Source organism: Nilaparvata lugens, chromosome 12 (assembly GCF_014356525.2).
Source record: "Nilaparvata lugens isolate BPH chromosome 12, ASM1435652v1, whole genome shotgun sequence".
NCBI lineage: Eukaryota > Metazoa > Arthropoda > Insecta > Hemiptera > Delphacidae > Nilaparvata > Nilaparvata lugens.
In genome coordinates, this window is record NC_052515.1 from 7,970,067 (window position 1) to 7,986,301 (window position 16,235).

Below are 16,235 nucleotides of genomic sequence, written 5' to 3' on the forward strand. Positions count from 1 at the left end.
ACTTGAGAGTGTTTAATAAAGCTATATCTGCAATTTTGATAGCCAAGGTTTTCAAAGTCAGTCAGATTCATTTATTCAGCAAATAACAATTCATTCATTCTTTGTCGGAATGATTAAATTCATTGTCACAAAATTCTGAATACAATCCATTTTATATTCCAACATTATTATAAGTTTTGGTTTCGGTTATTTTTACAAAATTCATGTATTCTTGAGAAACATCTCCCATATTTTTCTGACAATAGACAATTTTCTTTCTTCTGAATTAAATCAATGACCACTCTTCAAATAGGTTTTTTTCTACCCATTAATTCTTGATCGATAAGTATAACTCCCGCATTACCTTCTGCAATTCCAATTCTTGCCAGTAGACTTGCCAAAAATTTGATATCCTTGTATTGCTCGGGAAGAAATTGACTGGTTATAAAGTCGTTGGTGTAGTAATCTTTGTTCAAATCTGCTGTTTCTGCTATTTTTTCTAGTGACTATGAAAATAGAGATGAAAAAAGTCAATATACAACAAAAAGTTCATACTAATTATTGTTTTCCATATTGATTTATATCACGAATAACAATAATATTTAGAAAACATAGTTCCTATGTACTATGGTTCTATGTTATAGAATATAACTCATTTATTGATGCCCCCTGTGGGTTGGGGAAGCTTTTAGTCGAACATACTCAAGAATGTGTTGAAAACCAGAATTCACCCACAGTATCCCTGCTTGTCGTAGGAGGCGACTAAAAGGGACCCCAAGGCAACTACAGAAGTTGCCTTGCCTTCAAACCCACAGGATCTGCCCCATCAGGGCAGTTGCGGAGGGGCAAAAAGAAAAACCCAAGAGACCAGAGATGGGTGAAACTCCAGGCACAAATGTAGGTCAAGAGGCTGAGTTCAGGGTGGCCAGGCGCCTTAGAGGCAACTTGGCCGCCCCTTCCTTAGCGGAAGGACCTTCAAAGAAGGCCAGGAGTGGAACTCACTTAGGTCACGAGGACTAATCAGTCTGAAGAGACTGCCAAGCATATCACACTGGATTGCGACAAGCAACAAGCTGATGAATAGGAAAAAATTCCTGGTTCTTGTAAAGGACACAGGTATTGGTTTGTCTAACTAACATACTAATTGGGAACACAATAAGCTTCGGTTGACGTGTGGGGTTCTTTGACCCTTTGGATCCTTGAATCCGTCCCTTCAAAAATAATAATAATTTACTGATCCCTTGTATCTCATCTACTACAGTTACTGTAAATCCCCTTACATGAATAGAATAGAATAAATTTATTCTCCCAAAATGGATATTCAATATTCAATTTTAAATGGGTCAATCAATTAAGAACCACACTCAGTTAATACAAAACAGAATACTTCCAATCTATAGTAAGAGTCATACCTTTCTGGGATGAATAGGAAGCATTAAATGCTATATATTAGGGTGTGGTCACATTGGATGCATATATATATGCAAATGCACGTTTGGTTATGTATGACCAAGCCTGCAGATGTATATATTTTTAACGAATGGAGTTAAATTGAATGATGCGAGTACTATAATATTAAAAATAAACCTCATTATTTTATTACGAATTCTGACAGTTTGAAATAAATTTCACTATAGACTAATAATATTGAAAATGATTATCAATTTAACGAATGAATAATATGAAAAACGAAATAGACCCACCTCAGTAATAGTTTTCTCTAGTTTCAAGCTTTCTGCAATTGACTTACAATGACTCCAGATTTTGTCAATGGGCGCCTCAATGTCTAGTAACTTCAAGTCTCCACCCCTTTTGCGTTGGAACTGCATCAGTTTCTGCGCATGCGCCATTTCCCCTCTCGCTTCCTGTTTGAAAAATGTTGAAAACCCTGGCAATCCCACATCATCGCGGTCGAAGTAATATTGCTGAAAACATTTGCGTTCTTCAACAACTTTTAACAGAAAGACTATTTTTTCAATATCTTATCAGCATAAAAGACAATATTCTTCATCCAGTTTTAAATGCTATACACTCTTTTTTACATAAGCTCTAACTGTTCAAAAGCCTGTTGAATTTTAATCATAATATTCCTATAGAACTAGTCAGTGAAGGCTTTCCAAAAAAATTCTTCTCTTATTAGTTCCCTGGTGGCATTTAAGCATTGCTTAAATTTATGAGGCTTTGTGCAACCGGACTTTTGTAAATGATTTCTGTAAAGGAGTTAAGGAAGGTAATATTCTTCTAGAATACATAGACTACTAAATACTTTGCATATTGTCACAACTATTTATATGCATTGATAAAACGTGATACTGCACCAATTTTGTCTTTCAATATTATTGTAACAACCAAAAGTAAAATTTACATTTCAACTACTTATGTACGGTACGGTATCTAATAAAACAAAATAGTAACAGTGTAGTACTCAATAGAACAAGAAAACAGCTTTTTTATCAATCTTTCATTTAAATAGTGTAACACTGATAATATACGGTAGCTACAGTTAGTATTTTTAAAAATATGGTAGTTGGTTTGGCATCTTCAAGTTTTTTGATGCAATGAAAAACTTGCTCTCTACAAAATTACATAAATATAAAAAAACATGTAATATTCATATCAAAGAAATTGGTATTGATACTATTGAATACTTTAAAGTTTAAATTTTGACAGTTGAAAAAATGGGGAACTTACCAAGCTGCAATAGAAATATGCAGCTCTAAGCTCTAAATTTATTTGCTTGTTAATGAGTTGTTCGCAGTCTGGATGGTAATTGCTTCTACCCAAACTTGTACAACTTTTGAAACGTTTTTGTTGAAGGATTTTTCCAAAATTAACAACACAACCTCCAAAAACCTTCACCAGCAGCAACATGATTTAAAAGAGAAAAATATTATTTTCAGCTCTTCAGTTGGGTTTTTATTTTGCTTATCAAAACTAGGCCTATTGCAAGGAATAAATATAATAATAGGTAACTTAAATATTGTGTAAATTTATTTTAACTAAGCTAACTGAATTTCTGAAGAAAACATTGGATTTTCAAAATGACAATGGAAAACTAATGTTTACATTTTTTCATATCACCTGGCATTTTCTGCTTTAAGGTAGACGCACACAGATCGTCATCAGACGGACGGCACGCATTGGACGGATCGGATTATTAGATTTATTATTAGAAAACAATGCATCAAATCTAATCATCCGATGCGAAGCCGTCCGTCCGATGACGGTCTGTGTGCGCCTACCTTAAGGGTTCAAACTAGACATACACACGTCTCAAGATTTTTATATTATTTTGAAAAAACAAGTAAGTTACTACGTTAAAAATTCATTAAATTGAAGAATTTGTAATTACTAAACTTTTAAGCTTTCATATTATTGAATTTGAATGATTAGGTATTCAATAAAAACTAATGTTAATAATAGCCTATAAATCAATTATTTTATTGGTATATAAGGGTAGGAGGAAGAGAAAGCAAAAAATGGAGAATAGAAACCGCCAAATAAAATTTTTAATTTGCTTCTCGATGGTTTGGAACCCACCTATAGATGTAGGTTTACACATATCTTCCGTATTTTTATCCTTATTCCATCACACACGCACAAGCTTGGGGCTCATGAGGAGATCACCCTGAGCAAAAAAACCTAGGCTAGCCTACTGATATAATGAAAAACTAACTCAAGGTATTCGAAGTCAGGCAAAAAATAACCAGGAAGTTCAAAGAGATTTCAAAGTATTTATTTTGTTCGTTTGTGATGTATTTTACGCCCCTGGGGCTAAGGAGGGCTCTCATGATTCTGGTTAAAATTTAACCGGCTTTTGTGCAACCGGGCCCTACTATTTCAAAAATTCCGCCGATAATTCGATACTCGATAGTTATGTTGTAGTCGACATTACCCATATCTCGATGTTCAGTATCGAACTTCTTGCAACGAACACTCGAACACAAGCACCAAGGCTACGTTCCTGAACTGAAAGTGCTGCCAGAAAATTAGTCAACAAAAGAATCTCAATCATTTCAGTGCCTGAAAGTTATTGCATAAAGTGTAATAGGTTAAATTAATTATAATATTTTCTGAACAAACAATAGATATTGTGGAACAAATTTGTGCAAGTGACTGGTGCTACAAGAAAATTTGAAACTAAATTTCAAAACACAGCAGTAATCATACTTTGTTGTCAATTGATATTGGGACGTAGGCGTTTAATTTGGCTAAATGAACCGTTAAATTGTCTAATCTTATCCATCGTGCTTGTTTTTGACGTGTGCTTGAGTGAACAATTCAAATTATGGTGTTCAATGCTTGTTGAGTGTTTATTCTTTCAAATTTCAATTTTATTGTTTTCATAAAATGCAAGTTTCATCAAGTAATATTACTATGCTAGTTCGCAACAGGTGACAAGTGATAATGAACGTTTATACTTATAAATCTTGATAAATTATTTAGTGTTAATATATTTAAGAAATTTGTAAAATGAGTGCTGAATCCTACACCTCATCTCAGGCGAACGACTATCGCAAAAGAATTGAACAATTGTCCAAATCTTTGGAGAATAGAATCAAGTCAAAACAAAATAAAAGTAAGTTGTATTTCACAGAAGAAGATGACGAGATTTTGGACTCGAATGCCATGGAACTTTCCAGCGAAACAGGAACGTGGTGAGATCATAAATTTATTTTCACTAAAACTAATTAGGCCAACTGTGGACTTTGAACAGTTGAGTCAATTTTCAACATAGACCTAACTTTCATTATCCTTTGTTAATATTCATTTCAAGCTATTTATTATTGCAAGTTTTCCCATTTTTTGTTTGAGAACTAGATTCCACTCCTTAAAAATATTAGAGAATAACCTCGAAACATTCCATGAAAAACTAAAACCTCAATAATTGAGGTTATGTTTATATAGCCTATTTCAGGCCTATAGTGTTTCCATTCACAAATAGGCCTATATTTCAATTTAAAAAAATCAATACTAAGCCTTATACTGATTATCGTTTACAGTTTTTTGGAATATTCTACATAGGTATATATTTGTATACTTTATACGTTTAAGCAGATTTCGAGCATAATTATAAGTCCGATTAGCCTTAATTAAGTTTATCTGCGGCAACATGTGTAACAATAGTTCTTCTGCTATAGAAATTGGGTTTATTCCAGAAATTACACTGTGCTAATCAGGTAAAAGTAGGTTAAAATAATTCATAAATCTTGGCAGCATATAGAAAAAGGCGGTCATGATAACTGACTCCTGCAAATTATTTGAGTTTTACTCAGTCACACACTTTCATTTGCGTGCTAATGTTGTCTTTCTTGATGAGAAAAAATGGTATTGAAATGGAAAAAAGACTGTAGCAACCTAATTGTCTGTCGGCTTCTTGATAACTATAATACAATTCCCACGCTCATTTCCTAAGTCGGAGTGTACAACATGACATTTCTTTCACCCTATTTCTCTCTTTCTCACGCAGACTCTGAGATTAGGGTTATTATCACCATCCCACAATTGCTGACAAGAATGGGAGCAGATCTCCTTATAAGCTCGGTCGGAGGCTGGGGCTCGAAAAACTAGCTACGACCAATGAAAAATGTGAAGTTGAAGTTTACTCGGTTACAAATAGGGAAAAGCTGACATTGAGATGACACCTACTCATATGTCTACTAGAACAAGTTGGGTGACTTTAAAAAAGTTGGGAGTTTTAGTAACGGGTACCGGTACCGTGTGTGTTGGATGAGAAAGTCAGTGTTTCTCCTTCATGTAAGATTTGATGTAGTATACCAACCAAGATGACAGTGATTTGGGGAAGTGGACTACCAACATTTTCTCTTATCTCATGTAGGCCTAATATTTGACTGCAATCTAGTACATACCGTAGTAAGTTAGAAGAATTATCTAGTCAATAATTTCTCTTAAACTCTTCAACCAACCGTTGATAGTATATCAATCGAGTTTCAAAAATTATTTCTCGTATTTTAGTACCTACTCACCAAAACCCATAGGTCTATCTTATATTTTTTTTAGCTTTTGGAAATACATATTTTCCAAGAATAGACGGTTACCTGTTGAAACCGCCGTTATTGTAATCTAAACTCCCATTGTTTATAGTTTTGTACTAGTGTTAATACTATAAACTAGCAGTCTATAAATGTAGGATAAACCTGCAAATATTGTAATCCAACTTATATAAATAAATCTATTCTAATCACATTAGTAAGTTTTATCTTGGACAATACATTCCATCATTTGGTTTTGTGTTAAATCTTTGATAGTTTGTTACTACAGATAAGGCAATGTAATTGCTTTGTCTATGGTGTGACGAAATAAATTGTGTAAGCAATATCTATTAGCATTAGAAGTATGCTCGTCACTTATTTAATGTGAGTGATCAGATATGATTATAAGGCCAAACCACATGAAGCGTTTTTCAGACGAGTCGGCAGGGCAGGAAGCTCTCCGTTTGGCTGATTATCAACTGATTCCTGAACGCCAACCCAATAAGCCAATCAAAGAGCTTACTGCCCTACCGACTCGTCTGAAGAACGCTTTATGTGGCTTGGTCCTAACTGTTGAGTCAGAATGCTAAGTTAGAATTCAATTAACTCGTTTTCTATAGGCCTATTATAATAAAGTGAAGAACTGGCGTACGGGATAGGAAAATTATGTTTGACGCATCATCACGTCTGAACTACTCAACTGATTAACTTGAAATTTTGCAAATAGATTCTTAATTAACCGAGGATGGTTATAAGCCTATTTTAAACTCTTCAAAATTTTATGAAGTCAAGTTTTAAAATAGACCCTTGCGGAGCATGGGTTACCTGCTAGTCATAACTGAACGTTGTAGTTTATGGAATTTGCTCCATTTTAAACACCGTACTCCGCCAATGCAAATTGAGCATGCCAACCCCATAATCAAATATGCATTCACCATTCACTATTCAAAATGGCATTGGATATGATAATTAAATTGATTGAACGATCACCCATTCCAGCACACACCCAGCACGGCGTGACTCAACCCACGATTGTTTATTGTGTGTCTGTAGTGAGAGTCACGTGTATGACTGTCAGCATTGATTGATAGGGAAGCATTAATGTCATCCAGAAATAAATGATGATTGTTTGAAGTGAATCTTAGTACTGTATATAGACAATAAAACGGTTGATTGCGTTGACTGTGTATTGAGAGGCCTTGAAAACAGCGCATCAACATCGACTGTCTACGTTCCGCATACCAAACAGTGCAATAACCAGTTTAATGCTGTTTGTAGAGAAGAAGTATAACAAGAAGAAGAGGAAGTAGAAGAAAGAGTAGTAATGGTAGTGTTAGAATCACAATAATACAATATATTATATTATAGTGAAGATATACAGGGTGACCGCGAGAAACATTTTTTTTAAATCTGGTGTGGTGCACTCACACAACTTTCCTTGCCGTTATGAAAATTGATCACCTGACGCTAGTGTTCGCGCGCATCTCAAGTCTACTATTCAAAGATTGAGCCAGCTGGTGACAGGACAATAACGCTGGATACACACGAGATCTGCTATCTCTTCACAGTGAATGATTTAATAGAATCAACAGTTGCCAACAGTTTGCAATTGAATAATCACATTCTCTCAAATTTCAAGCTTATTTTCAATTTTAGGTGAAAATGTTACTGTACATTAATTGAAGAGATTTTCATGCTCAATCTTTTCCACTCGAAATTTTTCGTTTAAATTATATCTGAGACCTGATAATTGGAAATCTAAACTCAAAATTTGCATGGATGGGGCGGAGCTCCTGAAATTTTTACAGATATGGGACTTGTGTCAGTTGATATAGCTTATCAATGACTATTTTAGGTATGAATTTAATCAAAATCGTTGGAACCATTCTCGAGATAATCGCGAAAAACCCTGTTTTTGACAACATTTTCGCCATTTTAGCCGCCATCTTCAATTGCATTTGATCGAAATTGTTCGTGTCGGATCCTTATAGTGAAAGGACCTTAAGTTCCAAATATCAAGTCATTCCGTTGATTTGGAGATGAGATATCGTGTACACAAAGGCACATACACTCATACACACACACACACACACACACACACACACACACACACACACACACACACACACACACACACACACACACACACACACACACACATACATACAGACCAATACCCAAAAACCACTTTTTTGGACTCTGGGGACCTTGAAACGTATAGAAATTTAGAAATTGGGGTATCTTAATTTTTTCGGAAAGCAATACTTTCCTTACCTATGGTAATAGGGCAAGGAAAGTAAAAATATAAAAACAATATTAATTTCTCAATATAAGTTACTTACTATTTATTCAACTTGAGTAAAATAATTTTCAGGAATTTGCTTCTTCCCTGAGGCAATGTTCTATTCTGTTCTGAAAGATCTTCCACACTCGTCCCAGTGTATCCTCAGTACGTATCGCCGCTTTCAAGTCATCTAAAGTGATTTTTCATTTGTGGGGACATTTGAAAGAGCGAGTTTATCGGCATAGACCCCGTACTTTAGATGACTTGAAAGCGGCGATACGTACCAAGGTGATGTTGATGAGGATACACTGGAACAAGTGAGGTAGAGCTTTCTTGATATAATAGAAAATTGCCTCAGGGATGAATGACGTCATCTTCCTGTCGTAATTTTCTCTTTGTGAAGTGAATGGCATATACTCACAATTATTTTACTCAAGTTAAATAGTATCTTCGAAAATTAATACAATTTTTCTATTTCTAAAATGTAAATGTTTCTCGTGGTCACCATGTACATGATGATAGTATAATAGAGAAGCATGGTAATATATAACTCTTATATTACTATGTTAGAATGTAGTACTATGAAGGATTTTGTGTAGAAGAACAAAGAAAAGAAGTAGAAGAAGATGGAGTTGGAAGATTGCAAGTGTAGGAACGAGGAAGACACATGAGAAAAACGAAGAGGGAGAAGAAAGAACTTGAGGAAGAGTAAGGAAAATACAAAATTTGTAAGGAGATGAGGAAGTAGATGATCGAGAGGAAGAAAAAAGGAGGTGAGGAGATTTAGAGGTAGGAATGATACAGGAAAGAAGAAAAATACGCGAAGAAGTAGAAAATGAACAAAAATAAGAATGGAAAGCAGAAAATGTTTGAAAGGAGAAGCCAAAAAGAAGAAAAATTATTGGTAAAGTTTGGTGAAGAAGGTGAATTGAAAAGTCGAGGAAGAGACGATAAGTGAAGAAAGAAGAAGAAAAACGAGAATATCAGCTAAAAGTGGAAGAGGCAAAGGATATAATGACAAAGAAAATTAGTACAAATAGGAGAAGGAGAAAAAAGATGCTGAAGAAGATGAAAAGTTTAATAAATGAATGAATTTTCAAACTCAATAATATACATAACATAGAATTGAATAACTTAGCAAAGTTACAAGAAAGAACGAGTGTAGAAATTGATTATGAAGACGAAGTAGAAGGATAATGGAGAAGAATAATTAGAAGTAGTAATAGTACAGCATTAGTGCACGACAATATTAATTCAGTTATCTGTAGCTCTGTAAGGAGGCTGAGCAACTTCTATAGATGGAGCATTGAGTCTGAGAGTCTCCAATCTGATGAATAGGACATTGACCTTTCACTCTTATTGCAGTGTTATGGCATCATGACCTGCTACCATCTCACTCTTATTGCCGTATCGGTCACCGGTGATAGAGAGAGTCAGACTGTGAGAAAGGAATGATGTGAAACATTGGAAACAACACTGATTAAACCGGTGCACCGGTCACTGACTGTCCAGATCTGAACTGGATATATGCATGCAGTTCACTGTTGAGGAGGAAGAAGAACTGGTAGACGACGAAGAAGAAGAAGAAGAAGAAGAAGAAGAAGAAGAAAAAATAAGAAGAGAGAGAAGGAGAAAAGAAAGCTCCACACTATGGGATATCTTCTCATGCTACCTTTTCTCTATGGCATCACCACAAAATGATACAGTATCAACACACATTATACAGTATCAACACAATATGATACAGTATCATCTCAACTTGATACGCAACACCAAAATTTGCATGGAAGTAGTGAAAGAGCAGGTGAAGTAGCAAGATCAGTTAATAAAGAGAGACGGAGATGAAGTGGAAAAGCAAGAAAGACCAATAGATTGGGAAATATGTTAGAAACATTGTTAGGTGATGGTTGAGAAGTAAGAAAAAGTGTGATATAATGGTTAAGATGTAAGAAAAATTAATAGAACGGAACAAATGAGTATCAAAAGAAGTAGGACAAATTTATATGTACATTTGACATTTTGCAAAATTTTCTACATTTTTATTCCACATTAAACGTTATACCTATTGAGAGAATTATGTTTGAGCAATACTATGTTAATGTATTTATTTATACTTAACTGTATTTGGTCCAATTGATTGTTATTTTATGACAAATAAATTGAAATTGTAATCAATAGGAGAAGATGAAGATTCTAGAAATTCTAGAGAATCATTAAGATTGGCATAATAAGAATAATAGGCCTATAGAAGAAAACTAAATAAAAAAGGTAGAAAAATGAATAGAAATTGAAATCAATAGAGATAGAAAATTAAGATTCTAGGCATTCTAGAGAATCATTAAGATTGGCATAATAAGAATAATATGCCTATAGAAGAAAACTAAATAAAAAAAGTAGAAAAATGAATAGAAATTGAAATCAATAGAGATAGAAAATTAAAATTCTAGGCATTCTAGAGAATCATTAAGATTGACAAAATAAGGTGAAGATAGAAGAAAACTTGATAAAAAAGGTAGAAAAATGGAGAGAACAGAAGAAAAAATATAATTTATATTATAAAGAAGTAACAAAATACAATTTAGAAAGGATAGATGCAATGGAAGTTATTAGAAGGGGAAAATATTTATAGAAATGAGAATGTGAATTGATAAGGAGAAAAGTAAAAGCCATAAGAAAAAATTAGAAACTGGAAGAAAAAGGAGAACGTATTAGAGAAGAAAAAGGAGTACGAAACAAGAGAAAGAATTGGAAGAATACAGTAGAACCCTTCATATCCGACTCCTCGGCTCAGGTTATCCGACTCTGTGCCCAGTGTATGCGCATGTGTGTGGATGGAAAAGCCCCAAGTAATTCATGTTTCAACATGAAAACTGACTTATCAGTACTGTGCGCATTCTTTCGTTTCTTTGTTGAACTTTGTACTGTAATTACGTTGAAGCAGCATTGTGTATATTGAGTGTGTGTGTGTGTGTGTGTGTGTGTGTGTGTGTGTGTGTGTACTTGTTATGTAGTGTGTTTTTACGGCTGTTTTTACTGAAAAATAGTATCTTACGTCACATGGACGGGAAGGGGCATTTTGCAGGCGAGAATGATGTTTCTGTAAGAAAAATTAATAGAACGGAACAAAAGAGTATCAAAAGAAGTAGTAAGACTAATTTTTATGTACATTTTGCAAAATTTTCTTAATTTTTATTCCACATTTAACGTTATATTGAGAGAACTATGATTGAGCAATACTATGTTCATGTATTTATTTATACTTAACTGCATTTGGTCCAATTGATTGTTATTTTATGACAAACTAGCCGTCAAGCTCGCTTCGCTCGCAGTATCCGTCTAGCCAGGGGGCTCCGCCCCCTGGACCCCCAACTGGATCATCCAAGAATGAGATCAGCAGGCTCGATTCGCTCGCCTGCATTTTTCATTTGTAGGACGATCCAGTCGGGGGTCCAGACTAAACGTCTGGCTAAACGGATATGGCGAGCGGAGCGAGGCTGGCGGCCAGTAATATAATATTCACAGGAATAGCTCTGATTGAAGTAGCAGTGCCCAATCAATTTTTCCGCGGTAAATGCATTTCAATCTTCAACTTGGTGCCAACCCAACAAAGTCAACTCAACTTAATGCCAACCTGACAAAATTATTAATTTAGTTTCCAGTTAACAACTGTTTCGAAGAGGTACTCTCTCTGGATTATAGTTCTATATTAACATATGGTATGGACATTTTTCAATAATAATTAAGAGAATAAGAATAATATACATGCTAAAAGACGAACTTTAAACCCTTAAAAACCACCCTTAGAGTTAAAATATTGCCAAAAGATTTCTTAGTGCGCCTCTAAAGGGCCAACTGAACATACCTACCAAATTTGAACGTTTTTGGTCCGGTAGATTTTTAGTTCTGCGAGTGAGTGAGTCAGTCAGTCAGTCAGTCAGTGAGTTAGTGCCATTTCGCTTTTATATATATAGAAGAAGATAAATTGCAATAATTGTAATCAATAGGAGAAGATGAAGAAGATTCTAGAAATTCTAGAGAATCATTGAGATTGGCATAAGAATAATAGGCCTATTGAAGAAAACTAAATGAAAAAAGTAGAAAAATGAATAGAAATTGGAATCAATAGAGATAGAAAATTAAGATTCTAGCCATTCTAGAGAATCATTAAGATTGACAAAATAAGGTGAAGATAGAAGAAAACTTAATAAAAAAGGTAGAAAAATGAAGAGAAAACAGAAGAAAAAGAAAAATATAATTTATATTATAAAGAAGTAACAAAATACAATGTAGAAAGGATAGATGCAATGGAAGTTATTAGAAGGGGAAAATATTTATAGAAATGAGAATGTGAATTGATAAGGAGAAAAGTAAAAGCCATAAGAAAAAATTAGAAACTGGAAGAAAAAGGAGAACGAATTAGAGAAGAAAAAGGAGTACGAAACAAGAGAAAGAATTGGAAGAATACAGTAGAACCCTTCATATCCGACTCCTCGGGTTATTCGACTCTGTGTCCAGTGTATGCGCATGTGTGTGAATCGATAAGCCCCAAATTCATGTTTCAACATGAAAACTGACTTATCAGTACTGTGCGCATTCTTTTTTTTCTTGTTGAACTTTGTACTGTAATTACGTTAAAGCAGCACTGTGTATATTGAGTGTGTGTGTGTACTTGTAATATAGTATGTTTTTACGGCTGTTTTTACCGAAAAAACGTATTTTATTGCTCCTCGTATGACCAACCTTATGGCCGGGTCCGGTGGAGAGGTCCTAATGTAGTAGAGTTTTTCACATGAATAAATAATAAATATTAGAAGGAAAGGGATCTCAATATTAGCTGACTTGAAGAGTTTCATGTTTTATGTATAGAAGCTGCAATTATCAATATTATAATAATAGTTTCAACGAATTTGTAAGCATACTATTCAGACGAGAAATTCACATTTCTTGAACATGTCACACAAAAATACATCAGAGAATGAAAGGAGAAGTATATTAGGAGAGTCAATGATATGTGAATCGTTATCTTAACCTCATGTGTTCTCTAAATAACTATAATATTTTGTATGATAACTGTAATCATTGACTCGAAAAAGAAGTATTATAATTCTCTATGACCATGATAATATTTAAACCACTTCCTTCTTTGTTGCGTTTCATACTTCTCTATCTGTATAGTTTTGAAATACTACGCTCAATAAAGAAATATGTATGGAAACTGAATAATCTGAACAATTTCCTTAATTTCCTAAGTTTATATTTTTATAAAATTCTATCATTCATACAGAAATTTAAGAGTAGGTCGAATTTTTAATCAGGTTATATTTTTATAAAATTTTTAATAAATAGGTATGGAAACTGAATAATATGAACAATTTCCTTATGTTACACTGAGACTAAGGTTATATTTTTATAAAATTCTATCATCTATACAGAAATTTGAGAGTAGGTCGATTTTTAATCAGGTTATATTTTTATAAAATTTTTAAGAAATAGGTATGGAAACTGAATAATAAGAACAATTTCCTTATGTTACACTGGACTAAGGTTATATTTTTATAACATTCTATCATCTATACAGAAATTTAAGAGCAAGTCGAATTTTTAATCAGGTTATATTTTAAAAAAATTTCATCATCAGTACAGAAATTTAAGAGTAGGTCGAATTTTTAATGATTAAAATCAGTTTTTTACGGACAATTCTTATGTATTTTAATCTCTTGAAGAATAAATTATATTATTCGAAAGCATTATACAGGACCACATTATATGCGGTTTGTACCATACAAAGGTTAGGTTAGAGTATTAATTAATAAAAAAAACAGATCTAGATTGAGTATGTATTCAAATAAGATACATGTAGATGAGATTGATACAATTAGGTGTAGAAACAGTATTGAGTAAGGCAGAGGAAAATTCAAACAGAGTATTCGGTTTTACGTATCAAACAAAGGTTAGGTTAGAGTATCAATTAATAAAAACCAGATCTAGATTGAGTATGTACCGTATTCAAATAAGATACATGCAGATGAGATTGATACAATTAGGTGTAGAAAGAGTATTGAGTAAGGCAGAGGAAAATTCAAACAGCGAATCGGGCTGTGCTGTGGGTTGAGACTACAGAAATATTCACTTTAAACTGTCAGCATTCCCTTTAAATATCACCAATGCTTCCCATCTAACCAATGCTGACAGTTTGGAATCTCACTACAGTACAATGCTAATATCTTTTATGCAGCGAGGTCAGAGAATGTATTACAGTTGACTATAGTGAGATTCACTTAAAACTGTCAGTATAGGAGGAATGGTGTCAGCATGGTGTTTTGTATAAGGAATGCTGACAATTCGGAGAGAATGTGGTATGTTGTCTAGGACAGACTATGAAATAGGTTGATGCCAAGATGATATCTCTATCTCTCACAATCATGTATCTATCTCACAATCATATCTTTGTCGTGCAGTTTTTCATTTCACTTACAACCTACTGTCAATATTTTCTCTATTAGAACTTCAATTACTGTTTAGTTTCTTTCATTTATTGGAACACAAATTGTTATTGGTTGAAGAGAGAGATCAGATTAGAATTATTTATGTATGTTACAATATTTACTGGCTTATACACTAATTTACATTAAATGACGGTAATGCTAATTATTCAACGAATTTTACAAAGTATAAAAAATTGATCAATGAGAATAAAGATTGAATGCAATATTAATATAATGAGAATATAAAATTGTAATGTAACTTCATAAATCGGCGGTGTTTCAACAAATAATTGTCGATTCCTAGGATATAAAATAATATCTTTTCCGTCAACACACGACCGGGTTGAGAGAGAGTGAGAGAGAAGGAGAGAGACATAATTGGATGATGTTTCTCAGAACTCCATTTTGATTCTATCCAACAGTTCTTATTATTCACTATGTTTGTACTAATTAGAAACTGATTATCAATATTCAGGGGTATTTTTCAATTGTAAATTAAATAGTTCTTTATACTTATCAGAAGTTATTGTTTTTTTGAGAAGTGAAAATAGATCGATACTATTGAAGGGTACCAACTCAAAGTAACTTATATTTATTTTTATTTTACAATATTAGAAACTTTATAATTTAATAAACCATTTTCAAATCTTGAATAAGTAATATCAGATTAGAAATTGTATCAGAATAATAATATCGAGTGACCTGGCTGGCTCAGGTCTGGTATAAGAGTTTTCAGGTCGCAACTGATCAATTTCAGGGAAATTGAACTAACGACTGCTTTCTAGGCAGCCGTTAATCGACGATTAACGTGTCCATCAGAAACACAGGAGTGGCCGAGATAAATATCTTTCCCGGGCCTCTGAAATGTTATTTTATTGTCAGAGTTGTATTTGATATTGTATTTCAAATTTGACATACTTTTCTCAATACCCTTCTTGAATTCCCATGTATAATATTTTTCCGATAATTCATTTCAATTTTTCTTATTTTCAGGTTGTATGTTTCGGAGCGAAGCAATTCAGGAGAGCAAACCAGACTTGACAATCATACTTTGGAATCAATGTCTGCTCTGATGTCAGATGATGTGTCGAGTGTCATCAATCAGAGTGAGTATCTTATCAGTACATTTCATCTTAAACTTCAACTATCAATTACCTCCGAAACTTGAATGATGTACTTGAGTAATGAGTATAGATTGTATTACAACTAAACTATTGTGCATACTCTGTATAAAACTCTTGCAGTACATAGTAGAAATACTAAAATAAACTAGATAACCGCAATAGATAACCCCTAGTTTAATAAACCAAAAACCTAAACTGTATGATAAAACTAAACTATAAAAACACAAACATAACAAAAGACGTAACTGTATTAGTTAACGTCAATAAATTTTGATAATGTTAGAGTGAAATTACGTGTTTTGGACTAGAATGACTCACTGTTAATCACATGAGTAATATGTGATCTTGGTTCAGGTTTTTAATCTAAAAG

At 33.5% G+C, this 16,235-nt stretch overlaps 2 protein-coding genes across 4 annotated transcripts in view; one reads left to right on the plus strand and one right to left on the minus strand.

Moving 5' to 3' along the window:
* Positions 1 to 33: 33 nt before the first annotated feature.
* LOC111062141 (ferritin, heavy subunit) lies at positions 34 to 3,092 on the minus strand. The gene is made up of 3 exons (XM_022349841.2): positions 2,671 to 3,092; positions 1,683 to 1,904; positions 34 to 485 (listed from the first exon to the last, which is right to left on the minus strand). The coding sequence occupies exons 1-3, from the start codon at positions 2,848 to 2,850 to the stop codon at positions 285 to 287; spliced, it is 603 nt and encodes a 200-aa protein (XP_022205533.2). The 5' UTR covers positions 2,851 to 3,092; the 3' UTR covers positions 34 to 284.
* Positions 3,093 to 3,929: 837 nt separating this feature from the next.
* LOC111051568 overlaps positions 3,930 to 16,235 on the plus strand; it is a 31,603-nt gene continuing 19,297 nt past the window's right edge. For 2 of the 3 annotated variants that reach the window (XM_022338102.2, XM_039438857.1), the window contains exons 1-2: positions 3,930 to 4,637; positions 15,735 to 15,847. In XM_022338102.2, the coding sequence (XP_022193794.2) occupies positions 4,453 to 4,637; positions 15,735 to 15,847 (298 nt within the window). In that variant the 5' untranslated portion in view covers positions 3,930 to 4,452. The remainder of the gene's footprint in view (positions 4,638 to 15,734; positions 15,848 to 16,235) is intronic. The other variant, XM_039438858.1, reaches the window with a different exon arrangement.